This window comes from Hemibagrus wyckioides, linkage group LG01 (assembly GCF_019097595.1).
Source record: "Hemibagrus wyckioides isolate EC202008001 linkage group LG01, SWU_Hwy_1.0, whole genome shotgun sequence".
NCBI lineage: Eukaryota > Metazoa > Chordata > Actinopteri > Siluriformes > Bagridae > Hemibagrus > Hemibagrus wyckioides.
Window position 1 is genome coordinate 22,932,109 of NC_080710.1, and position 26,602 is coordinate 22,958,710.

Consider the following 26,602-nt stretch of genomic DNA (forward strand, 5'->3'; position numbering starts at 1 on the left):
GTACTGCATTTTTATAAACAGTGGACATGGCAAATGATATGCTATTTAAACAGCAAAATATCCTATGTAGTATTTCAGTAATATGCAAAAATAATGAATATTTTGGGAAACCCATTCGTTTCATATTAAAATGCCTGAAATAAATGTGTATTTAATATGAAAATGTTTAAATAGGGTAATATGTAAAGCAAGTAATGTAATACTATCAATTTGGATGAATAAGAGCATTTAGAGACAGCACAAAGTGACCAGTCTGGATGGATAGTTTCTCTTTTTTCATGTAAAACCATTTTCTTTTCATCTCCTTTCACAACTTGTTCATCTTTTCCAAAACTGTGCTTCAGATGTAGGCCTATCAGGAGTTATGCTGGTTCAATAATATGTATTTTTACTGGCTTGGCATGAGTCAAAACAACTTTCACTCCCTCAGAGGAAGTCTCTTATTGTCCTTCACCTGTCATTTCAGCTGTGAGTTGTGCCTTTCATGGGGTTTTGTGGGCTTCTCTAAATGTTAATAGGCTTTGTTATGCATGTGCCCAATAATATATGACTCATTTTCATTCATCAGCTCATGATTAAGAAGGAAAATCAGTGTTTCTGGCAAAATTGTTTTGTTCAGTTTGGCTTACACAAACATTTACTTGTGGCCTAATGAAATTAAAATGCTAGGGAGTAGGGCAGAAGCATCAAATGAAAACATCTTCAAGAGAAAGTCTCAAATGACGCTTTTTAATTGGGAGAGAATGCATAGACAATGCACATAACATCTATCTGATGAATATGTTAGACACATTTGCATTTGCATATTTATAGACAAGTCTGTACCTTAGTTTTTGCAGTACCTTACTGCAGTTTTAGCACATACATCACACATTATGCATGCATATGTGTGTATTTAATGTATTTCGCTCACATTTCATGCTTTTTATCTATACAGGCTCTAGTATTTGTTGTTTTATTTGTCTTTGTGTGGAAATACCAATAAATAGTGTTATAGAAATGCTGACATCACAACGCCTGGTTCAGGGGTGTGAGGAAGACGCAAATAATAAAAAAGAAAAAGATGCTGGAATTAAACTTATATCCTTAATAGTTTCGTAAGTTAATGATGATTTATACATCTCAAGTAAGTGCATTATTCTGGTCAGGGTCGTGGTGGTTCTGGAGCCTGTCCTAGGAACATAAGGCAAAAGACAGAAATACTCCTTGGATGGGATGCCACTCAGTCACACACTATTTTTCTCATTTTCTCCCAATTTTGGTTATTTTCTCATTCCCACCCATCCCATCATCCAGCTCTCCCCTATCGCACAACAGCTATGAAACAGGGACATTGAAGGCTATCCTGTGTTTCCTTCCAGACATGATGCCATCCACCATATCTTTTTGATCTGTTGAGTTGAACACACTCAGCACTAACTGCTCTATTGAACAAGCTCAACTCCTCACAGACTGGAGCCTTAACTCAGTATTGAACTGTGAACCCTGGAGCTGCACTACTGTGAGATGAGGTTCATAGTTATAGCAGAAGTTTTCCATAGCTATTATTGCGTCTCTGTCCCTGACCAAGTTTATTTCACAAGTTTATGTCTGCTTGCCCATTTATTTTAGCTTACCTTGAGCTGGATTAAGTAAAGTGAATCATAACGAGTGGGGAGAAAAGAATAGAGCGAACAATGCGCGTCGATTCACAACAGAATCCTAACCACTTTCATTTGAAATCTATGTTCCGTGCACAGCTTTGTATTTGTAGTGAAATACCAAGAGAAAGGAACATTGCAGAAAGAACTCAATTGATCAAGTAGTTATTTGCACTTGCATACAGCCTAGAAGAGCACAGAGTAATGTAAAACACACTACTCATAGAGTCGGAGAGGCTTTGTAGGTATTTCTTACTCTTCTATGATTTTGTGCATGGACTTTTCACCACATAGTTAAAGAACATGTTCTACCTCCAAACTGGGAGACAAATTTATTTAAAGCCCTGTATGGACAAAGATCAGAAGTAAGCATTGATCCAGTTCACTCAGTGTATACTCGTAATGGGTAGAAATAAGATCAGACAAGAAAATGAGGCAAATCTCCATAATAACCTCATTCATTCTTTTTTCCTTGGCTCTTATGCCCCTTGGCCATTGTCTTGCTAAAGGCAGACATCTGGTCTCCTGTTGGATGAGTTGTGTTTTGTGAAAATGTACTGTCTATCCTTGTGTATACCTATTACTACCCATCCAAGCAGCAATGATAGTTTTCACTGTAACTGATGAGTTACTCAGTAACTGTGAAATAAAGTCATGCATTTATTCCAGGAAAGTTTAAATAAATGTCTTTCCAACAGAGAAACTGTAGCAGCACTTTAGGTTCACAGATCTCTGGCTTGTGTAAAGATCAAACTCATTATAGTCAGGTAGGTTAGGTGATTCAAAGCAGACCCCGGGGTGTAAAGTGCTCTCCTACCAAAGAGTGAATTTCAGCAGACCAGATCCATCAGTACATTTACATTTCTGGCATTTAGCAGATGCCCTTCTCCAGAGCAACTTACATTTTATCTCATTTTATACAACTGAGCAATTGGGGGTTAAGGACCTTGCTCAAGGACCCAGCAGTGGCAGCTTTGTGGACCTGGGGTTCAATTTCACAACATTCCAATCAGTAAGGTAACACCTTCACCAGTAAGCTACCACCTCCCATTTAACAAGATTAAGAGACAAACGATGCTGCTTTCGTTTTTTTGTATTGCATCTTTGCTCAAAGGGCATGCAATTATTTCCAGTAAATAGATTCATTTGAGCTAACCAGAACAGATTTAACTGAAGTTGTACTACACGCTCTTTCCTGTGTTCTCCTTCTCAAATTAAATCACCGAGAGCAGATTATCTGTGTATCTGTATAAAGCTCTAAATTATGGAGCACTTGCTCATGTACAGCTTGTTTTGTTCAGTTGCTCTTTTTTTTTTTTTTTATTGTAAACATTTATTGATGTTACTGCAGCTCCAGGTAAGATATTTGTTTTTATATATATATATATATATATATATATATAACACACACACACACACACACACACACACACACACATACATACATGTATTATATATGTGTGTGTGTGTTAAAATATTTATGTTTACCTAACTCACAGTTGAAATCTCAACAGTGTTGTGATCCTGCTGAGGTTTTCTCATTTAACATCTTTCTAAGGTCATATTGCCTCAGGCACTCATGTGCGCTCCCTGAAAAACATGAAAGTAAAAGTGCAATTTTGTGATAAATCATAGAGCAAAACATGTTCTCTCATTAGTATGCATTACATCGCTATAATTCAAATCGCTATAGTGATTGGTGCATTTTAGCTAAAATAACACAAAAAAGCTTTGTTATTAGAGTTCTAGCAGTGTTTATGAGGCTGTTGTGGTTTTCCCCTATGTGATCCTATGCAACAAAGTTCTGCTTACAATACAGAAAAATTGACAGTTTCCAACCTGTTGTCTATTTCTATTATCTAAGTAGCTCATATGCAGAGATCGCCAGCACATATCATCTCTCACAGAAATTTCTCTCTTAACTTTATTTCATATCTATGTTTAAACCTAACATTTGTTATAAGGTGATGTGATTTCCATGTTTTTGGAAGGACCATTAATAAAGGATGCTTTGGGTGGAAAGACCTTCCAATCAGATGAAGGAGTGGAACAGACGGTGCCTCTGTGGCTGCATGTTTTGAGTTGCATTTTTTTTTTTTACCTTATATGTGAGTTGAGGACACCAAGGCTCCTAACAGAAATGATTTTGGGTTAATTTACCCAATTTGCAGAAAACTGGGATAGAAATGGAAAGAAAAAGAACTAAAGTAGTTTTATATTTATGTAGGTGCCCAGATAATGAATTTATGATTTGTGCAGTAGTCCTTGGTGTCAGTTCTACAGTTCAATACTGTGAATAAATACAATTATTGTAGCCAGCAATGTACAATGAACTTTTGAACAAAACTTTTGGATCAGGTCTACTATATGTTCTGAAATATTCATAGAAAATAACAAGCGTTTTCTGACATTCCGTTGTTTAATGCTAATGTATGAATTTGCAGGTGTGAGACCATGCTGGTTTACACATCAATGATATTCTAGCTCCAGTACAAGCAGTAGATCCCTGATTTGGAGCGACAGTTAGCTGATCAAAGCCCGGAGTGTCGTGACTGCTCATCTAAGATGTCAGAGATGCAATCCCTTGCAATGCAGGAGCTGAGACAACTAAAGGAACTGCACGTAATAAATTGTGTGCTTGTAATGTTAGTCATGAAGGTCCCACAAGTATTGCTCTTGGAAGGTAGGTACTTTACTAGAATAAGCTAAAAGCACTTCCATCTGAAAAGTTACAGATGCACCCGCATTTTATTTTGAAACCTTCGCCCTTCTTGCACAGCTACTGTGAAAATCGTGCCAGGACATATAGCCAAAAATAATACAAAGTTGGAACAAAATGTCACAAAGTCCTGATTAATGTCTGCTGCCACAAAGCTCCCCATAGTGTAGTGAATTTGTGAGCTGAAGTTTTCAAAAGCAATTTTCTTTTGGAATTTAAGAGGCAGCATCATCCTTTTTTTAAAAAAGCTATTACCTTCATTTCTTCAAGTTCATCTTTTTTAAACCCACAATAACATTTTTGCTATTTGGCCTGTTTTACATTAATGTGCTCTGAACCAAGTAACAGGCTCCATTCTCTGTTTAGTGCAAATTGCAGTTGGCTTCCTTTTCACATTACTGCCTAACATAATAGAGCTGAAGATCTTACCTACTGCTACATTTTTGCATAATGTAACATTTAAGATTCTGAAAATGCACAGCATCTGGTGCAGTGACCAGTAAGCATGCACAAGTTCATTAAATCATGCATTTAATTTTGTGTGTGTGTATATATATATATATATATATATGTATATATATATATATATATATACATATATATGTATATATATATATATATATATATATATATATATATATATATATATATATGTATATATATATGTATATGTATGTATGTGTATATATATATATATATATATATATATATATATATATATATATATATATATATATATATATATATATATATATTATATACACACACACATATACATGCACATGGATGGATGGATGGATAGATAGATAGAGAAAGAGAGAGAGAGAGAATAAGACTGTACAAGTACACTGTAGTAAGCTTGAGAGGATCTCCTGGGAAGAATGAGAAACTGCCCAATTACAGGTGTATAAAGCTAGAGTCTTACCCATGAGGATTCAAAGCTGTAATTGCTGCCATAGTCGCTTCTACAAGGTGCTTAACGAAGGGTTTGAATATTTATTAAAATGAGAGATTACAGTTCTGAAAATTCCGTTTAAAAATCTTAAAAATGGATTTAATGAGTATTTTGTGTAGGTATAACCTGTGAATGCAAAACAGTCCATAAATAAAAATCTATAAGAATAAAAACTAAAGGTGTCTGATATGTTACTCTGTGCATGTATTATTTGTAAGTCTTTTCAGTGTTCTGGTCTGAGTTTTAATATAAAATATTATACAGATGCTCTCTCAGTGATCAATTTTAAGCCGGATTTTTTCTCTTCCACATTTTGTCAAATGAGTGTCTCCAGAGCAATACTCATATAGTATTTTATTGAGATTTGTTTTTATGCCTGTACACATGAACTGTGAAGATGGTTGTGCTGTAATGAACATGCACATTTAGATACATTATGGATTTACTATGAGCTATAAGTCTTTAAAGACAATGGGCCACATTTATAAAGCAAATAAATTTTAGAAACCGATGACAGGCTGGTGTGTCTGTGCATAGCCATAAGCCGTGAACAAATGCTTCTTGCAGTTGTAAGACAAAGGTCAGTCGAGACACTTGAAAGGAAAAATAGCATTTTCCATGTGTGCTGTGACTAGTGTCCGTGATCACCAGGTACAGGGTAGAGCTTTGTTTCTCCTCCATTTTTATGTCACACAATTTTTTTTTTCACTTCACTTAATACCCTACTAATTGACATTTTCTCTCATTCATTTGCAGATTTTGACTTTTGCAGGTGCTGTTAAATGTCTTTTATTGGCAGGAAAAGTAAGACATGCCTTTCTGCTTTGTCTTTCACGGTGCTTTCAGCCTTCTCTGAACCTTAGCCTTTGTGGAGTTTTGTGGGTGTCAGTAAACGCAAGAGAGCTGCTTTTAGGAACGAGCTTTACACTTTATGCGTATCAACATACACATATTAGTACATAGAAAATCAACATTTTAAAACCTTTAGTAAATCTGGTGGAAATGTTTGTATTAGGGTTTGGCTCATAAAAACGTTTACACACAACTTAGCTGCCCATCGCCACAATACATATGCATCACACTGGACACATTATGAAATACAACAATGATCAGTCATTTTTATTTAGTGTTTACAAAAATAGTCTACATAACAAGTGACGAGAGAAAAGCTGTACATGTGACTTAGGTAACAGAATGTAAAAAATAGTCAAAGTGCTACTTGTTACTATACAGTTTGATGTTCATGAATATTGTTTCTAAATTCTGTGCAATTGCTTTCAGCTTATAATAACAGTTTAAGAGTAAGTTTGGGAAAGTGTAATATGATGCAGTTAGCAATGCCATATCTCTCGTCCCTAATTCCTCACAGGTTCTAGCTTCAAAAATATGAAAGGTGTTTTGTGTTATGTTTTTATTGTGTGTGTGTGTGCCTGAATCCCCTTAACAATGCTCCTTTCCTCAAAATACATTCTGAAATAATAAAACTTTAATAATTTCATAAGACTACTAAACACAATGGCTTGCTACAAGGTCAAAATAAAGTCTTTGTACCATGCCATGTTTCAAATTACATAACATCCGAATGCCAAAAGCAGTAGAAAGGTTAGAAAGAGGTTGGCATACTTTTTTTTTTTTCCCGTTAGCAATACATAACACACACTATGACCATTTTTTGTTATAATAAAGAAACTCTTTAAAATCTCTGAATTTAATATTGATGTGTTGTTAAATGTCTTTATTTTGTCCTAAGGGCAGCATTCTTCTGTACTTGACCTTTAATAACACTTTCACTACAACAGAATGTGTTGAGCATTTTAACAATCTTTGATGAGTTCTATTGTTTTAACTAATAGACACCATGTTTTGTTGACACTGGATAAGGGCAATATGCTAGTCTAGAATAAATATGACCATTTATAGTTTAACTGTACATACAAAAACCGTACATTTAATGCTATTAAATATTTGAATTGTTGTGTTATTATAATTAAACAACCTTCAAAACCAAGCTAATATTTCTTCAGCAAAATGTGGCCATCTCATTTCATTCAACATTTGCTCTTTTTGTCAAACCTTTTTTTTGCAATGGATATTTCCACATAGAACATGAAGGGACATACTGTGAGGGAGTGTGGACAGATGAGGATAACGGACACATGTTTTGGTTACAGTTACAAGAGGCACATCATACGGTCTTACAGTGCCTCGGCCTACCTCTGAAAATGCCCAAAAATCTGCATAGTGCAGAGCTATAGGACAGAAGATGAATGAGTTCTGTGTAAGTTTTAATGTTAAGTTCAGTGATGGACTTCAGTCTGCTTTTTAGAGCAGATTTATTTAGTATCCTTACATATTTCACCCAGTCTGGCTAATTTTCATTTTGGCAAAAAAAAAAAATCTGTGGTTCAAGTGTTTAGTCTCTAATGAGACTGGTACTGTGGGAATGAGTTTCACTGTCCATTATTATAGGTGGCTCACCCAGCAGTAAGTCATCTTCACCCAGTGTGGAGCTGAGTTCAGAGTTCACAAAGTTTGGGATGTTGAAATGAGCCAGAAAAGCTGCCTCATTATCTTCCATCATCTCCAGTTGTGTACTCTGAACAATTAGGCCACCGGTTTTCATCTGGCCACTCGAGTCACTGCTGTTTGATCGTGTGTGAGCTCTGCGGGCTTGGCTCAGGGACCGATCTCCTGCTTGCTCTTCTTCATTAATGTAGCAGTTAAAGAGAAAGCGAGACTCCTCCAGCAAAGGTCGAGGTAGACCAGCTCTGGTGTTCTCTGGCTCCCGAGGGCGGCCTAGTTCCTCAACACAGCTAGTCAGATGTACGCAATCCTCACACGGTTCAGCACTCCTGTGTGACATATATTGGAAATGGCATGTCATGAGAAAGACCTGGACTTTCATAAATTGGCATTATATGTCAGGAATTTACACAAAATATTACCTCTCCAACAGAGTTTTTAAACAGATGTGCATGACATTGTGAACCAGTATCAGGATGTATTTACTGATAGAGAATTCAAAGCACATTTGTAAGTCTCTCTTGATAACTGTGTCTGCCTAATGCCATGAATGTAAATGTAAAAAGCCCATAATATTGAACTGAAAAAAAAAATTGTTAATCTGTTAATGGTCTGATGCAACCAGTTGACACAACAATGGTTTTAATTTAGAAGCACACAAGTATGACAAAAGCCTATCTGAAATGGTAGGCAATAATGTTTTAGGAACAGCATAAGACACGAGTAGGAAATAAAAAGAGGAAACTCAATATCTGGAGCTCTTCGATACCATGTGGGCACATAAGTACATGGATTTTTTTTTTTTTAGTTTGTTTGTTTACTATCAAAGACAGTACAGCACCTTTTACATTTTTATACACAAAAACCTCATAACAGTTATTCCTGACAGTCCTATATATGCTGCATCTTTTTATATTTTGTCTATTTATTATTTTCGCTGTACAGCTAATGGCACTTTATTCCATTAGCTACTCTACTTTGCAGAGCTATTTCCACTTTATCATATTTTATCTATTTACATTTTCTATATAATGCTATTTCATTAAATTATATTCTTTTGGATTTTATTTAAATCCCCCTTTTTGACTCGTATTTTATTTTATTTTTATTTTTTTTAATACAGTCGAAAGAAAAAGAAAGAAAGAAAGAAAGAAAGAAAGAAAGAAAGAAAGAAAGAAAGAAAGAAAGAAAGAAAGAAAGAAAGAAAGAAAGAAAGAAAGAAAGAGAAAATTCATTGCATGTTGTACCATGTATAAGTGTGTATTAGACTAATAAAATTTGGCCACAAAATATGCACATTGTGGATTCAGTGGAAAAATTTGTATGTTTTGGTCTTATTAACTAAAAGACAAAAAGAATGGTAAGAGAATGACTCTAATAAGTGACAGTAATAATAGGAACACTGGCTGACTTAAATAAAAAATTGTACTTGTGATGATGTGGTAAGACAGTTTAATAACTCGGATGGAAAATCTAATATATGTGTCACATCATATCAATGAGACATTATCAAAAGTGTCATGAGGCAAAAGCTGAGGATCAATGAGTCATGAGGCAGAATTAGGATCAATATAGAGATGATGTAGGAGTGGCCTTATGACTACTGTGGCAATAGACAAATGTCATCCATGTGTGCTGTTTCTGTCACACATAATAAAAGGCTGCTGGCTGTTCATCTGAAGGTATAAGAAGGGTATAGAGAGGGACAGTTTGCTCAAACAAGGCTGGTAGTGTCATTACATTTATTGTCATCTTCAGCGTTGTTATTCTTATAAAATGTATTGCTGACATTGTATTGACTGTTTATTAAATTACTCACTGGAAATGTGTTTAATCATATAAATGCAGTTTTATAATATAAACAAATTCAATTAAATTTTATAAATGTTATTTCTTTAATTACATTAAGTTAGATATCATATCGGCCAGAGACTTTTGCAGGTACTTGTGTTTGCCTCACAGTTTCTGAAGATTAATGATAGTGCAACACTCCGAATGCATATGTTACAGATGAAAAACGAGGAAGTCTCGTGAGCAACTCTGTAAGTGCTTCATACTGGTTCTAATTTGTTTTCCCCATCAGCATATGAAAATGAAAGGACATGCACTTGCCAAGAATCCTGTGAAAATGGAGTCTTCACTGAGTAGCACTTGCTCCTGAAATTACCAGCCGAGACCATGTTTTAAAACTTTACCTGTTTGTAATGATGTCACTGTGCATTGTTTCATTTTTGTGTTTGTAAAATGCCATTGTATTAAACCTGACAGAATCTGTACATGTTTTTACATTTAAAGAAACTTCAGTAAACAGAATTGTTCTATATGTTTCCTGACTGAAGTCATATGCTACACCAACCAGCCATAACATTATGCCCATCTGCCTACTATTGCGTTGGTCCTCCTTTTGCTGCCAAATCAGCCCTGACCCGTCATGCACTGTGTATTCTGACACCTTTCTATCAGAATTAACTTCCTCAGCATTAACTTCTTCAGCAATTTGAGCAACAGTAGCTCGTCTGTTGGATCGGATCACACGGGTCAGCCTTCACTCCCCACGTGCATCAATGAGCATTGGCCGTCCATGATCCTGTCACCGGTTCACCACTGTTCCTTCCTTGGACCACTTTTGATAGATACTGACCATTGCAGACCGGGAACACCCCACAAGAGCTGCAGTTTTGGAGATGCTCTGGTCTAGCCATGACAATTTGGCCCTTATCAAACTCGCTCAAATCCTTACTCTTGACCATTTTTCCTGCTTCTAACACATCAACTTTTAGGATAAAATGTTCACTTGCCGCCTAATATATCCCACCCACTAACAGGTGTTATGATGAGGAGATCATCAGTGTTATTCACTTCACCTCTCAGTGCTCATAATGTTATGCCTGATCGGTGTATATATGTCCCCACTACAAATGATGACTGGAAACTTCTTTTTGGAGCTGGAAAGCTCTTTTTTAGCTCGATTATTAATAAGCATGCACAAACTAAGATGTTGTGGATACAAAAATACTAAAATCTCAGAATGATTTAGCTGTACTGTTACTGCAAAGATTTCTGCTTGTACATGAGCACATTTATCCAGGTTTCCAGGAGACAATCTTGTTTTGTCAGCTCCAGAATAAGGCTACACAAAATCACAGTCCATCCAGTCATCCACAATCTACCTGTGATGGCCAAATAATTGTCTTGAACTCATATTCTAGCCCAGTCCACTTCATTTTCTTTCAAGATTCTTTCAGTGCTTCCCTTTGGCCATCTGAGAAGATGAGGTCTTGGAGAAACTACTTATGTTTAGAAAACTAGCCGGGTCTGATAAGTATGATCCAATCTTTTTTAAGCCCCAGCTATTGCAAGTCCTATGAAATATCTGTTTAATTTAGTAATGTATACTGCTCAGACACATCTGACTGTTGTTTTCTAAAGACAAGACCAAATTGATCCACACTGATACAGGCTACAGCTATTTCCATCTTTCCAGTCCTAGTTTCCAGACCTGTTAATAAGCAGCTAATTAATTAAATGAAGTATAGCACAAACTCTTGTAATTACACCTGTTCGGGGTTCACTTTCTGATTTTTCCATTTATAAACTGTTAATATACACTCCATGTAAGAAGACTGGAAGACTTCATGTAAATCACTGCTTTAATCAAGCTCTATGCTATTTACTTTGATTGTGTGTGATTTCTGCTCCATTTGCCTCAGTCTTGATTTACCCTTTTTGTCTTCCAGTATTCGACTGATTATTGGATTCTGGATTTGGTTGAGTATTGTTATTAACCAGCTACACATGGATCCTCATACTTAAAAAACTCATTTTGGGACTCAAAATGGAAAAGTGCTTTATGTAACCAATAAACACTTAACACTGTGCAGTAGAAAAATAATCCATGACAAAATAAGGTGTGAAATCATGATATCAGCTGATGCTAAAGTGTTTTATCCTGTGATTTGCCAACGATTTCTATTTTCAACACATCATGCTGCAAAGAAACAAAGTATTACAGTGTATAATGTATCAATATAATGTTCAATTTATTTATATATTTAAAGCTGTCACTATTGTCCTGTACTGTTAGAGAAAATGAATACTTTCTGATCAGATTTGGGAATTCAACAGCTATGTGGTATAAAAAAAATAATTATTAGTATATCATACATCCTTTTCTTATTCATATGTAGAAGATTTGTTACTTCATTCAGCAAATATTGCAGACATGCTTGAATTCATGTTTATGAGCTCCAGGACCATATTTTTGAACATAATGAAAATCTGTGCTATGCGCTTGTTACACAGACATCATTAGTCATCTGATACATTTCCTGTTATCACTGAAGATTGATTTCCTGCTTTTCTGGTATCTGGTCTTGTCCTCATTGTGTGGCTTACTACTTATTAGGTTGTTTTTACTTGTGAAATTAAGATAAATAACTGAATGCATGAAACATTCAGTGTTTATTGCATCATTTTCTGGTGCATGATGAAACACCGAGGTTTCAGGCTTTATGAGTGAACATCATATTAGTGTAGACTGAAAAGTGGAAGGTCAGTTATGGGTCAAACGCTTAGATTTACACTCCCATATTCCAGGATGATGCGTGCAGGGTGTAGAGGGTCTTATACAACAAGCATGATTACACACTGGAACACTTTGACCTGCAATGTCACCAGATCTCAGTCTCACAGAACATTTGTGAGATTACTTGGAACACTGGGCGAAACACCAAGCTGAATTGCCACCCAGTAAGTGGAAGAATAAACTAAAATTGCCTGACATGACTGGTACGGGGATTAAGGTCAGGGAAAGTGTGACCCAGTATATGGGGGACAAAATGACATGTGACAAATTATTTGAGGTGCAGAGTAATGTGAACTCCTTGATATTCTCTATGAGTTATGAGACATTCTATATAGGGATGCACCAGTGCCATTTTTTTCCAGACCAGGTATGAGTACATGTTTTTGGTACTCACCGATACTGATACTTATACTGAAATGAAAATGAGTAATCTACCTAAAATTAAATAATCATGGGGCATGATGGAATATTTTATTTAGATTTCTTTATGTTCATTGCTGCTGTGTGCTTTTAGCAATGAACTCCTCATGCTACGTTTTATTTGTCTTTAAACAGTATCTTCAATAGCAAGCGCAAAGACGGCTGACGTCAGCACACATTGTCAATAAAATTGAGCACAATGTGCCACGAATTGCTCATTGACTGTGTAAAGTGTAGACCCTGGCACTGCTCTAATCCACAAATCCATTGCACCTTGCTCTCTCTTTAATGACCATGCTTTAGCTGATACTGTGCTACATGCTAAGAAAAGCCACTCTTGCACACTCTATTAAAGATACTGAGTCACATGCACTGGAACACCATGAGCTGTTATACCATGTTTCTTCCAATGTAAGAAAATCAGTGCTTAATTTGAGCCGGATCCTACCAGATCCTGTTACAGAAAATGTCCAATTTTCGTGTTTTGCGTTCCGGTATTTATTTTGATCGATCCGGCATTAACTTGTGCCTGGTGACCTGACAGAGTGTGTGTGTGTATGTGTGTGAGCGCGTGTGTGTGTGAATGAGTGAGTGAAACACAGCGAGCAAGTCTGAGTGGGTTTATGCAGATACATTTTGAGGTTTAGCTATTGGTCCTCAACATATATTTTTGACCAATCAGCTTTCTTAAGTTTACAATTACTCTCATTGATTATTATGGAATAAAATCACTGTCAAAAATAATCGTGCGTAATTCAGAACGTTTGTGTGTGATTTTAATTTACTCGTGCACAATTTAAAACTATTAGATGTAATTCTGTGTTTTGTCAGAGTTGGATTCCAAAATCTACAGATACGACAGTTTACAGATACGAGATTGTGTGTGTTTGTTAGAGTGCAACTCCAAAATGTATGACTTCAAAGTGACAGTTTTTTGTCACAACGTGACAAAATGTACGACTATGACAGTTTTGTGTCCGGATGTCCGGACGTGACAAGTTTACAGACACAACGCTAGTTTTCATAACAGCTCTGTGACACGCACAACATGAGAAATTACATCCACGAAGTGTGGCGTGCGAAAACAAGATCATAAGAAGATCCTTAAGAACAGAGCACCAATCAATCAAAGGGTCTTCTAATAGTTTAAATTTCTGCAATAAACTAAACAGTCTTCTTCCAGTTTTACATTTTAACAATCTTACAGATTTACAGTACATCCAAAATTCCTTTTGAAAAGCAGGAAACAATGGCTTTGTTTTAAGGCACTCACATTTAGGAATATAAGATTTTCCCAAAATGAAAATAATATTCAGAACAAATGAAGTAGGTACATCTTCCATTAATAAACCAAATATCATTTTTAGAAAACGGAGAAGACAGCATGATTTAAAACTTTAAGCCACTCGAATGTCTCAGACCAAAAGGCTCTACTGAATGAACAGTCATAGAATAAATGTCGTTTCAATATCAACATCACGAAAGGTACAATTATTGTGATCAGTATGAAATCTATATCTAAGAAACTCTAAAGATATGTATCATTAAAAAACTTTAAAGTGTACTTCCTTGGCTTTGGGGGGTATGGAAAAGGAGATATACATGGTTCTTAATTTAAAAATAGAGCTCTTGGGAAAAAGTTGAGTGATTTCGACTAGCTTGATTTGGAAATTTATCTAGGGTCAATAAAGTTCTTATTAATTTATTTGCAGGCTACATCTAATAAAATCTTGCCCATTTATTATTAAAGAAGGTAAATGAAGAGCTTCAGTTACACTGGCCACTGTATTACTGACCAACAGTATAAAGGCCTTTGGAATACAGTTCAATACCCTATTACATTGCTTGTAATCACAATGAATATTATATTTTCCACAAAAAGTACTGTGATCCCTGAGAGCTAATCTTACCTAATATAGAACAATATTCTATAATATAGAATATAAACATGTCCGAATTTGAAGAAAAAAAAAAGATTAGCTCGCTGGGCGCCAGACAGTGGTTTCACACCACACTTCATGGGTGTAATTTCTCATGTCTTGCATGTCACACAATCTCGTATCTGTAGATTTTGGAATCCAACTCTGACAAAACACAGAATTACATACAATAGTTTTAAATTGCGCACGAGTAAATTAAAATCACACACAAACGTTCTGAATTACGCACACTTATTTTTGACAGTGATTTTATTCCATATTGTTTCGCACGCAGTGAGCAGCGGAAAGAAAGAATGGTTTACATGGTAGAAATGGTTTATATTGTCTACCTAAATAAAAATGATATGTTAGAGACAGTCAAACATATTTTAATTTTTTAAATCCACAAGAAAAGCTGATGGTGTGCCTGATCAAAAGAGATCCCGAGAAGATGGAACTGTACACCTGGATCAAGATAGCGGGAGACAGAAGCAAAGCGAGTTACACCAGTCAGAAATAATTGAGGTCGCAACCACGTCGTTGGTGACAGAAACTTCCACTGATCATATAAATGATATTGAGCACAGTCGTACTAAATCGCATATGGTAGCAGAAAGCAAAGAGCCAGTCAGTATACAATCATACAGAGTTGTTAATGCACAGGCTGGACAGATTGAAGCGACTTCTTCAGTATTTCGAACAGCTTACAAAGAGGCAAAACACAATAGACCTGCCCATGGATTCGAGCACGAAATAGATTGCCACGAGTTAAATGGCTTCGATATAGGGCGTATCTTACATTCTAATGTAGCGTGCGTCAGTATTCACGAACACATCTCATCTGAAATTAGACGTAAATAGTTTGAAAAAATTCTGCAAAGTGACCCCAAAATTAGCCTTATTATTGACGAGGCAACAAGTGACGTCATGTTCCGGGAAAACTGAAGTTGTGTGGTTGGTGTCGGTCACAGAGGTGGGAGGTTGCTGGTTTTGTTCTGGAAATTATCCATTTACAAATTAAGCACTGAAGAATATGCTGTAGTTTACAGGACACAATCTTTGCTTTGCTTTGATTGGCATTTTTAATTGTGAAATTTTCTGATCACTGTCATAACAACATTCACTCATCATCCACTTATTAGGAACGGCATCACATTCGTGCAGTTATCCAAACACTCATGTGGCAGCAGTGAAATAACAATCAGGCAGATACAGGCCAAAAGCTTTGGGTAATGTTTATATTAAACAGCAGAATGAAGTAAAAGTGTGAGCTCTGTGACTTTAATCATGGCAGGACTGTTGGTACCAGTTGGACTGGATTGAGTGCTTTATAAACTGCTGATCTCCTGGGATTTTCACACACAGCAGTCTCTAGAGTTTACACTGGATGGCATAAAAAAACAACCAACCCATAAACCAGCCTACGTGCCGAGTGTCTGCAGACTGAAATACCTTGTTGATAAGAGAGATCAGAGGAGAATAAGCAGACTGGTCTGAGCTCACAGGAAGTCTATAGTAACTAAAAAAAGCACAGTGCCTCAAACCTTGGGTACAAGAGCAGAAGATTCTTGTTCTTGGCTGAAAAGAGTGAAACCTGGTGTGGTCTTATGCTGTTGTAGCCCATTCACCTGAAGGTTTGATGCGTTGTGCATGCTGAATTGCTTTGCTGTTCAACATGGTTGTAAAGCCTTCATTGCTCAAACTGGCCACTCTCCTCCGCTTTCTCCCATCAACAAGGTGTTTTCACCCACAGACTTGTTGCTCACTCTATGTTTATTGGTTTTTGTAGCACTCTGTGTAAACTCTAGACACTGTTGAGTGTGAAATTTGCAGGAGATCTGCAGTTTATTAAATACTCAAACCAACCCAACTGGTAATAACACTGATGCCCGATCAAAGTCACAGAGATCACACAGAGATCTTTGTTCTGATATTTGATGTCAACATTAACTGAAGCCCTTGATCTGTATCTGCATGATTTTATGCAGGGTGCCATATAATTGGCTGATTAGACAACTGCATGAATTTGCAGGTGTACTGGTGTTCTTATTAAAGTGTACATTATCATTACGCCACATAGTATTATTAGATATTGGTATTGGAGCATTTTTTGATAATGTGAGTAAAAAGAAAACTATCAAACCAATACCATTACCAGTATCAACATATCCCCAATTCTGATACATGCTAATCTTTGGTTTATTTACTCCACGCATTTTGAACTTCTAGCATAGCTAATCATAAATTTTTAATATGTTCTGTCCATTTTTGGTTCAGCTGAGTTCTTTAGTCATTTATAGCCAAAAGTATGTGGACACCCGACTAACATACATGAATATAAGATCTTCCACAAACTTAGAAGCACACAATTGTCTAGAATGTCTTTGTATGCTGAAGCATTGATACCTCCCTTTACTGGACCTGTTTCAGAATGACAATGCTCCTGTACACTAATTAAGGGTCTGTGAAGACATGGTTTGCCAAGGTACGGATCATAAGAATATAAGTGACCTGTAGAGAGCCTTGACCTCAATCCAACTGAATTGTGTACATTGTCTTCTCTCCCGGCATTCACCCAGTGAGGCACAAATTTCCATAGCCACATTACAAAATCTGATGAAAAAGCCTTCACTAAAGTAGAGGCTGTTACACTATAACACCACTATAGGGAGGACCAAGTCCACACTAATCACTAATGCCCATGGTTTTGGAAAAGGATATTCAAAAGCACATGGGTATCCACAAACATCTGGCCATATAGTATGTGTGTGTGTGTGTGTGTGTGTGTGTGTGCACGCATTTATATGTTTGTTTGAAATCAAGCATTTTTGTTCCTTTTAAATGAAATTCATTTTAATATATCAATGAAATGTGATTTATTTAAAATTATTCTGTCCTTGAACACTTATACATGGTCATTTTATTTAAAATGATTCAGCAAGAAAAAAAAAATACATCAAAAAGCCGTTGGTGTATAACGCTCATGAAGCCCGCAGTAGTATTACATGTCCTTATATTTTATAATCCTGCTTTGCCATTCCTTTTACTCCTCTTTTATGCATTCTAGGGATTTTAATGGATTGCATGTACGTTTGGCTAAAGAAAGGGATGAGACATGGCTTAAGAGCAATATAAATTAATTAATTAATTAATAAAATTAAATGCAATTAAATAACAATAAAAAAAACATTATTTTCCCACTGAAAATGAACATCCTTAATTACCTTCTTGCTTGGCTCTCAGCCACCAAGATTTTACCTGCTATGTGAGTATGATGTAGGTTCTCTGCTTGCATATTTATGCATGCAGCACATATCACAAATGTCAAATGTTTAAAGCTCTTCAGCTGCAAGATAAAGCTCTGAATGGTGCCTTGCTGCAAAATTGTCTTGCTAATTAAGAGTGATCTCAGAGTTGTTTTTAGTCAAGTGCTGGATAGCTTGAATTTGTTACTTGATTTAACTGAACCTAACAGACAGCTAATAAGAGACAGGTCGCAAAGATACACACACGCACACATAAAGACACGAGCAAGAGGTAAGTCGATGGACACAACACAAACAGTTTTGAATAAGATGAATATTAACATGAATGAGGCACTGTGCTTAGGTGCGTAATATGTTTATGGAATTTTTACCAAGTAGATTACTTGCTCTAAACCTTGATTGTTGTAATTCAGTGTATTTCAGTGAGGCATGTCCTGAGATTGATGAGGATTTACTTACTCTGGATGCGGAGCTCCTGTCTTGGTCAGAAGAGTGAGCACGAAGAACATAAAAATGACAAACACTGCAAGACCCACCCAGAAGCCAATTACAATGGAATCTGAAACATAACACTGACTTTAAGCATCATTGATGAAAATGATTAAGTGTTTGTTAAGGATGTTGGCTCTGATAGCTTGATTTAGTCTGAATGTACAGTACATGTCTGTTTGTTTGTACAGTTCTGAGATAAATCAGAAATCACGAGATCACAAGATACTAATTAATTCTCAGAACTGTGGTGTCAATCACCATCAAGACTGAAACTCTAATCACTGTCAGAAGAAGGAATGACTTACATTTGTGTGCTTTGAGTCCCTCGAACGAAACTGGCTCTTCGTCATCGTAGTATTCGTACCTCCATTCATAATCTGTGTGCGAAACGCCAGCAGTGGTGTTTGGATGCTGTAACACAGGCATCTCTCTCACTGTACAATAACGGGGCAGGACTGAAGGAGAATAGTTCACAGGCTTGTAGTTTGAAGGTGATAAGGAACAAAATCCGTCAGCTGACTACAGTGAGATCGGACGCCTATTTGCAGTTAGTATTTGATCTCTGACTGTGTGCATCTAAGGGATCTGTCCCTGTGTTAAAGGGATGCGATTGACACAGAATGTAAACGCAGTTCTTCAGCATGTGTTGGTCCAGATCCGCTGTGTAATTCCATCCCTTAAAACGATGAAGCAAATCCGCTCCTCTGAGAAGAATCCCGTGGGTTTGTGCTGCACGAGTCTCTGACCCGCAGCTCATACCACCACTGCTGTAATCGTCGTGAGTGACTCGCGCACGAATCGGTTCTTTCTGAACGACTCTTTTGAGAGCCGTGTGAAGGATCTGAAACCGCAACGAATGTTTCGGCTCCTTTCTACACTGAATGGTCTGAAAGTATGTGCCACCACATAGGAGGAGTGTTTTTGGATTTCTGTAAGTCTCCAATCTATAACACGAATAACACCCTACAGAGGCATTACATTTAGAATGGGATGTTCAGCAAAGGTCATATGAATGTGATGGTCAGGTGTCCGTATACTTTTGACCATTTAGTATATTCTATGATTCCTCCTATCATCACAGGGAGTTGCTCCTTGCCACTGTCGCCGCAGGCTTGCTTAGGGATAAAATAGGGATAAAATAGTTTAATAATTTAATTTAATATTTTTTTCTCTCCTTTCTCTGTTTCTCTACTTTTGTGAAGCTGCTTTGAGACAATGTCCATTGTATTAAAAAAAAAAGGCGCTATACAAATAAATTGAATTGAATATTCTGAATAGAAAAACTATTAGAAAAATATTTAAAAATATATATATAATAATTAGGTTGTAGCATAGGTGATATTTTAATAGTGTGATGGAAAGGTGGTCATAAGAAATAATAATAATAATAATAATAATAATAATAAGTGTATAAATTATATAAAAGAATTGTTGAACTCGGGAATCTAACAGGTCAGATTGTGTTGATTTATTTTTAACAGTAGCTTCGAATGGCTGTTTTTAAAATCACACATTTATATTAAAACACTATTTCTACCAACTTACACATGGACTTGTATGCCAGATGCTCCGCATAATCTAATGATAATAATAAATGGATTTTAAAAAGTGCTATTTCACAAATTTCAGAAGATATATGATATGGTGGCACTTTCTGTAAGGACATATTTATTTACCATTTATGGAAGGTAAGGTCTCCAGTGTCAATGTCAATAAGAGCTCCTGCACTAAAGAGTCTTCATGATTTCCGCTTTCTGGTTTCTCTGTAACGTGATGAAATTGACAACAGTTGTTTTTGTTTTTGTATTATGAACTTAAAAAGACAGAGAAAAAAGCAGACTGTTATAACTTCTCCGCTTCACGTCAGGCCACCTCAGTATCGATTATCTTCCTATAACAGAGCATCCTATTGTGTTTGATTCCTTCTACTCACCACATTACTTGATCTGAAATAAAAATGTGACTGTTCAGTAAATCCTGCTGTTTCATTGTAGCTGACTGTATCTAACTAGGTCATCTTTTACCAGTTATAAAAAAATCAAAAATATAAAGTAACAAGTTAGACATTAAATCACACAGCGATGAAATGTCTATTATTCGTTTAACATCATACACTTTAATGAATTCATCGTCTCTTAGAAACTATCAAGCAAATACGAAGCCAATCCTGTAATGAGTAGCCTTTTATTTTGCAAAGAGGAATAAATAATAAATGATAAATGCAGCCTTGTCCTGTACACCTGTGCCACAGTGTGCTATTACCCCATCCTTCCTGCTTCCTTCCATCCTTCCTACTGCTGGAAAAGACTAATCAGATTCAGTGCTCTAATGCTTGCTTTGTGGCACAGTATCCTATGAGTGATATGTGAGACAGCCTTGTGACTCATTCAGATCTGTATTCATTACTAAAGAACTAACAGCAGGCTAAACAGATTACCCTAATTGGGAATTCACAACACAGATCAGCAACCTGATTTATTAAGCCAGTAGGGACAATGAACAAAAGCAGCCAAGTTAAATATTCGGTATATCCCTTGTCTCTTATTAGGGTTATTGTGTAGGCTCACAGGCACAAACTTTGCAAATATATAGCACACTTTTTTTTATATATATAAAAGGGTTCCCCCCCCCCATGATACATCACGTCATACAACAACTACCTTCTAGGGGAAGCGTGGCAATTGTATCTATTCGAACTGCTGCTTAAGCGGTATCAGAGGTGGTGTAACACACTCAGAGGTAAGTGCTATGCCTTCTACAAGCATGAACTTGTAGAAGATCAACGTATGTTGGGGTAGTTATCGACAGGGAAGAGATTGTATGCTACCCCTCCCATAGGTGGCTGTGGCATTAACAGGTTTCGATTGCCAGAAGAAAGGGGAACTGTTTCTGTTGTGCTACTCAGGAGCCCAAATAAAAGAGTAATATTGATTTTTTTTTTTCTGAGCATGCACACTTTTGTGTCTTCTTTATGTATCTACTTGTATTCTGGAGCCCAGGAAGTTGTTTCCTGATGTGATTTCATAGATCTCTGTAACAGTCCTCCCTTTATACTATAATCTTTCCCTTATGCCTTAAAGAAACCAAATTTATGCTTGTTTAATTTATGATCAGCAGTTTAACATTAACCACTTTAACCAAAGCAGTTTATGATGAGGCTAAACACTACCACATGTCAGTTGCAAGCTAACAATCAAGTAACGTTGTACATAATGTTAATGTTAATAGTGAAAGTACCTTTCATTTTAGCAATGGAAATTACTGATGTTAACACTGAACACTTTCTTTTAAACTGGTGTTAATGTTAGAAAGCAGTCAAATCAACCCAGAAAGTCGCTTGTTCTCCTGCCGCATTCCTGCTGCATTCATGAACATTAGCTAGCTCGCTAGTCTCTTGCAAGTAGGCATGTGTATGATATAACAATTATTTGATATTTTATTAAAAGGTTCATACACAAAAAGCATCCCAAAAGAGACCCTGCCACACCAATAAAGAATAAATGAGAAAACTCACAGCTCAATATTATCACAGGCAATGGTTGTATGTATTAAGCAAGGACAGAAAAAACAGCATTATCACGAAGTCCCATTAAAAAAAAATACACAAAATGTGTGAGACCTTGAAATCAAATACTAAATAAATTAATGAAGCACAACAGACTCTGGATTCCACCTTTCACTGGATGGATAGATCAGATCTCTTTATAGAGATATTCTGCTTTGTTGGAGCGTAGACATATGAAATGCTTACACAAATTTAATGTCTTTTCCACAGAGGAGAAGGGGACTAGAGATAGTGACTCATTTGTTTTTAAAAGAGCGTGGGTGATGGAGAAAAAGTATTAAAAACAGAAAAACAGAGACTCTTAGAGATACGGTATATTTCATGACAACTCCAGCCTTATTTCACAACTGCTAAGGCATCTAAATGCAATTTACTCAAATTTGTTGTTAGTGCTATGGATGATGACAGAAAGACACACAAGGTTGTCTGTATGCCAAATGCAGTGCACAGTGAAATAAAACCAGCAGCTCAGCTATGAATGCAAATTGCAGCTCTCTTTGACCTAATCAGAGCTGTTGGAACTTGTTGTTTTTAATGTAGAAAGGTTGCTGCATATCCTTAAGCAATTCATATCGTTAAGAAAATAAAGGATTACAGAAAAGGGTTGCAGAGGATTAAAGAAAAAGCTCGGCAGGATGTATAGACTTTATTCATTTGTAGACTTTCATCTGTTTATGAATGTGTGCTAACTGTAACTTAGCCTATGAGAGTAGCCTACTACTAAAAATGGATTTTTGAATGAGTCTGCTCCTGTAATTGCATCGATTTCTTTAATTTAGTAAGTTTATTAGATTTCTTTGCTGTTCTTTTTTATTTCATATTGCTTTGAACTTTGTTTCTTTGTAAATTTTACTTGCCCATAGGAAGTATCTGACTGTATCATCGCTGAGGAAGCCTCCTCTTTCATGGATTACTCTCAGGGATTACTGAATGAAGCCCTACAGGTACTTTCCAGATCTTATAGTAGAGTATAAGTTCTGTATGAGATTGTTAGGTTTTTAATACAAAACAATCATTAGAGAGAATGCTGCAAAACACTGCCAGAGAGCAGCAGTTCTGTAGGTGGAAATGAAAGAGGTCATAATTGAATGGAAGAAATATTGATCCAGCTTGATATCCAGCATCCTGAACGTAAGATATATTAGTTTTATATGTGTTTAATATGCATTTACAGAGGATAACGTTAGGGATGGGGTTATTATTCCTACCCTACAGATCCCCAGCCTTCTGGCAATATGTTTGTTATACATACATTTTTTTTGTCTGTACTTTCCAATTTTGCATAATTTCTTCAAATCCTCAGAGGAACTAAAACATGGTGAAGAAAAGTAAGGAAACAAACTAAACAGTTAAATAATAGTTAAGAAAATTACTAAATAGTGAAAAGGTTGCTGCATATAACAAGCAATTCAAGCAGGTTGTATCTTTGCAGGATTTGTATGATTTATTTGGATTTGATTAATTTCTATGCTATATACACCCGATTATCACATCCATATAAGCTTGCCAGACATCCCATTCCAAACACATGGATGTTAATATGCAGTCGGTTCACCTTTTGCTGCTATAACTGTCTTCACTCTTCTGGGAAGGTTTTCCCAAATATTTTGAAATGTGGCTATGAGGATTCATGCCAATTCAAGAAGACCTGGTTTGCATCCCAATTCATGCCAAAAATGTTCAGTGGGGTTGAGGTCAGCACTATTCTATCTTCATGATACTCACTTTGTTCACAAGGGAATTGCTAGAACATATTTGAACTGGTTTGGACCCCCAGTGAAGGTAAATTGCAGTGCTACAGCACACAAAAACATTCTCGAAAATCTTGTGCTTTCAACACCACCACTATTTGTTCTTCCTAACTTTCAATCAAAATAATAGTTATATAAAGTGCCTATTTTTTTTTTTGCTCTAAATGCTGCCTATTTTTTGCTCTGAAATGCATTAACATTTCAGCAATCAACAACATTATGTCAAATTTAATGAAACATTTTTGTTAGATGTGGTTATATTTAGAATGAAGCTGAACACAAACATTTGTCAGTTTTGTTACCTATCTAACAAGCAGGTAATGATTTCAAATTTTGCATCATTTCCTAACATCCTCAGAAGGATGAGCTAAAATCTGAGGGAGGAAAGTGAGGAAAGAAAACAAGGAAGCATTATTGAAAAAGAACTTGTCTCTATGGTGGCTTGTGAATGTATAGTTTGAATTCACTTAGTACAGGATTATTTATTCTGGTCTTCTCCTGGATCAGGGCTTTCTTTATGTCTTGCCTGCATAGTGTGTGTTGTGTTATAGTGTGCATCTCTGTTCTGGATATTTCATTCTATATCCCAATCCATCAAATTTCCTGTCATAGTGATTGTTTTCCTTATTAATCTTCTTCTCCTTTTTCTAGGCTAATGGTATGCTCTGCCATAGGGCTTGAATGCATCAAACAACACAGAGAGCCCAAACTGGACTGTCAACAAGTTACCATTTCCAACAGCATATAAAAGATCATTTCTTTACATCTCACATGCTGGAGGACTGGATGGTTATTTGAAAATGTAAATGTAGCAGAGTTAGGAACATGTAATTTTCCTTTATCCAACTGAACACAATGTTACTTAAACAAACAAACAATATCTAGCATCCGCAATCTGTAACAGTAATGATGTGCCTTTCATCAGTTGGCTTTTTAGAGGGTTTGATTTTTTATGGATATAGGCAGTGATGTACTTGTACTCTTGTACTCTTGCTGTTACTTGTGTAATTTAATCAATATGCTTCCATGGAAACCACTTTTCATCATCTGAGCTGTTCGTTAGCATGATTGGTGAGACATGTGTTTGACACTTAGTTGTGTGTATGAGGCAGAGGATCCACCTGCTGCTTGTTGAAAATGTACTGCATGTATTAGGAGAGGCGATCAGCAATTAGGACAAATGAAAATTCATCTCCTTAATGAAGCACAAACACAGCAGGCACAAGGGCGATGCATTGAGTGGCGCTATGCCTCAATGCACATTCATAGTGCCTGATGTACTGATTATTTAAATAGATTTTATAAAAATTCAGTGCAAAGCAAATTAATTTCATTAATTAGAATGTAAAGCAATGTGATAGAAAAATATCAGCGAGAATCAAGGGGAAGGTGTACAAGACAGTGGTGAGACCGGCCATGCTGTATGGTTTAGAGACAGTGTCACTGAGGAAGAGACAGGAGACAGAGCTGGAGGTAGCAGAGCTGAAGATGTTGAGGTTCTCTTTGGGAGTGACACGGTTGGACAGGATTAGGAAAGAGAACATCAGAGGGACAGCTCATGTTGGACGTTTGGGGGACAAAGTTAGGGAGGCCAGATTAAGATGGTTTGGACATGTTGAGAGGACGGAGAGTGAGTATATTGTTAGGAGAATGTTGGACATGGAGGAGGCAAAGAGGAAGGCCAAAGAGGAGGTATATGGATGTAATAAATGAGGATATGAAGCTAGTGGGTGCAAGTGTTGAGGATGCAGAAGATAGGGATAGGTGGAGAGAGATGATTCGCTGTGATGACCCCTGAAGGGAAAAGCCAAAAGAAGAAGAAGAATTAGAATGTAAAGCAAGATTTCATGAAACAAAACTAGGCATAGTTTCCAGTCACCACAAACAGCCAAGAATAACAGTCAGTGGTCATGATATCACAATGTTTGTTCCATTTGAGGTTTTAGTGACTTTAGCCACATCTGACAGTTAGATATAAAACCCCAAAAGATATACATATCAAAGGCTTACAGGAGTCAGACAAAAACAGGTTAGCTCTTCATGTGACAGACAGGATAAAAATACTGTTTTTAAACATGTGTCTGGAATTTCACCTTAAAACTAAGAGAATGGTAGCTGTGCCCATGTCAACATTTCAAAACAAGATCAAACCTGACTCTTAGACTGCTTAAGCCTGTAAAGCCTTTGCTAATAATCGCTTTAGGGCGATTATTAATCTAAAATCATCAATTTCCCAAGGCAAGAGCGGTACATCGGTCTTTTGGAAAATGTGTGAAATCTTTGTGATCAAAGGAAATGAAATATTTATGATTATAAAAAAATTATAATTTAATGTTCATTGTGGAGATCTTTTGTTTGTTACTTTGAAGGCACTCTAAAAAAAAAAACAGAGCATATGACATAGACAGGATTTTAAGTAACACTCTCTAGGAAGAACTATTAACTATTTAAAGATCCCCTGAGGAACCCTTTGTTGTAAGAGTGTAAACAAATTGTGTGGTTTTTTAGTCAAAGAGTTTGCCAAAGAGCTTGTGAATGATTGTTCTATATTTGTGCTGTAATATTGGATATTATTTCTTTTAGAAAATCACTGTAACAATTGTTTTTTCCCCCTATCATCACTATCACTATACATGTGAAATAAAATTCCTCTCTATTTTAATGTCTCTATATCCAACTCTATTTTGTTTACAAAGTAGGTGTGAATAAGAGACTGCTGCTTCCAAAATGAAATGTTTGAGGGGTAAAGATAGATAGATAGATAGAT

The 26,602-nt window shown here is 36.3% G+C and overlaps 1 protein-coding gene and 1 long non-coding RNA gene across 2 annotated transcripts; one reads left to right on the forward strand and one right to left on the reverse strand.

Annotated features, from left to right (window-relative positions):
- Positions 1–6,995: 6,995 nt before the first annotated feature.
- mrap2a (melanocortin 2 receptor accessory protein 2a) lies at positions 6,996–19,294 on the reverse strand. The gene is made up of 3 exons (XM_058378973.1): positions 18,825–19,294; positions 18,487–18,586; positions 6,996–8,166 (listed from the first exon to the last, which is right to left on the reverse strand). Exons 1-3 carry the CDS (start codon positions 18,943–18,945, stop codon positions 7,728–7,730), a joined length of 660 nt encoding a protein of 219 aa, XP_058234956.1. The 5' UTR covers positions 18,946–19,294; the 3' UTR covers positions 6,996–7,727.
- Positions 19,295–22,791: 3,497 nt separating this feature from the next.
- Positions 22,792–26,498, forward strand: LOC131361005 (uncharacterized). Its single transcript, XR_009205956.1, has 3 exons — positions 22,792–22,862; positions 22,948–23,028; positions 24,487–26,498. It is a non-coding gene; the product is annotated as an uncharacterized LOC131361005 (long non-coding RNA).
- Positions 26,499–26,602: the final 104 nt, after the last annotated feature.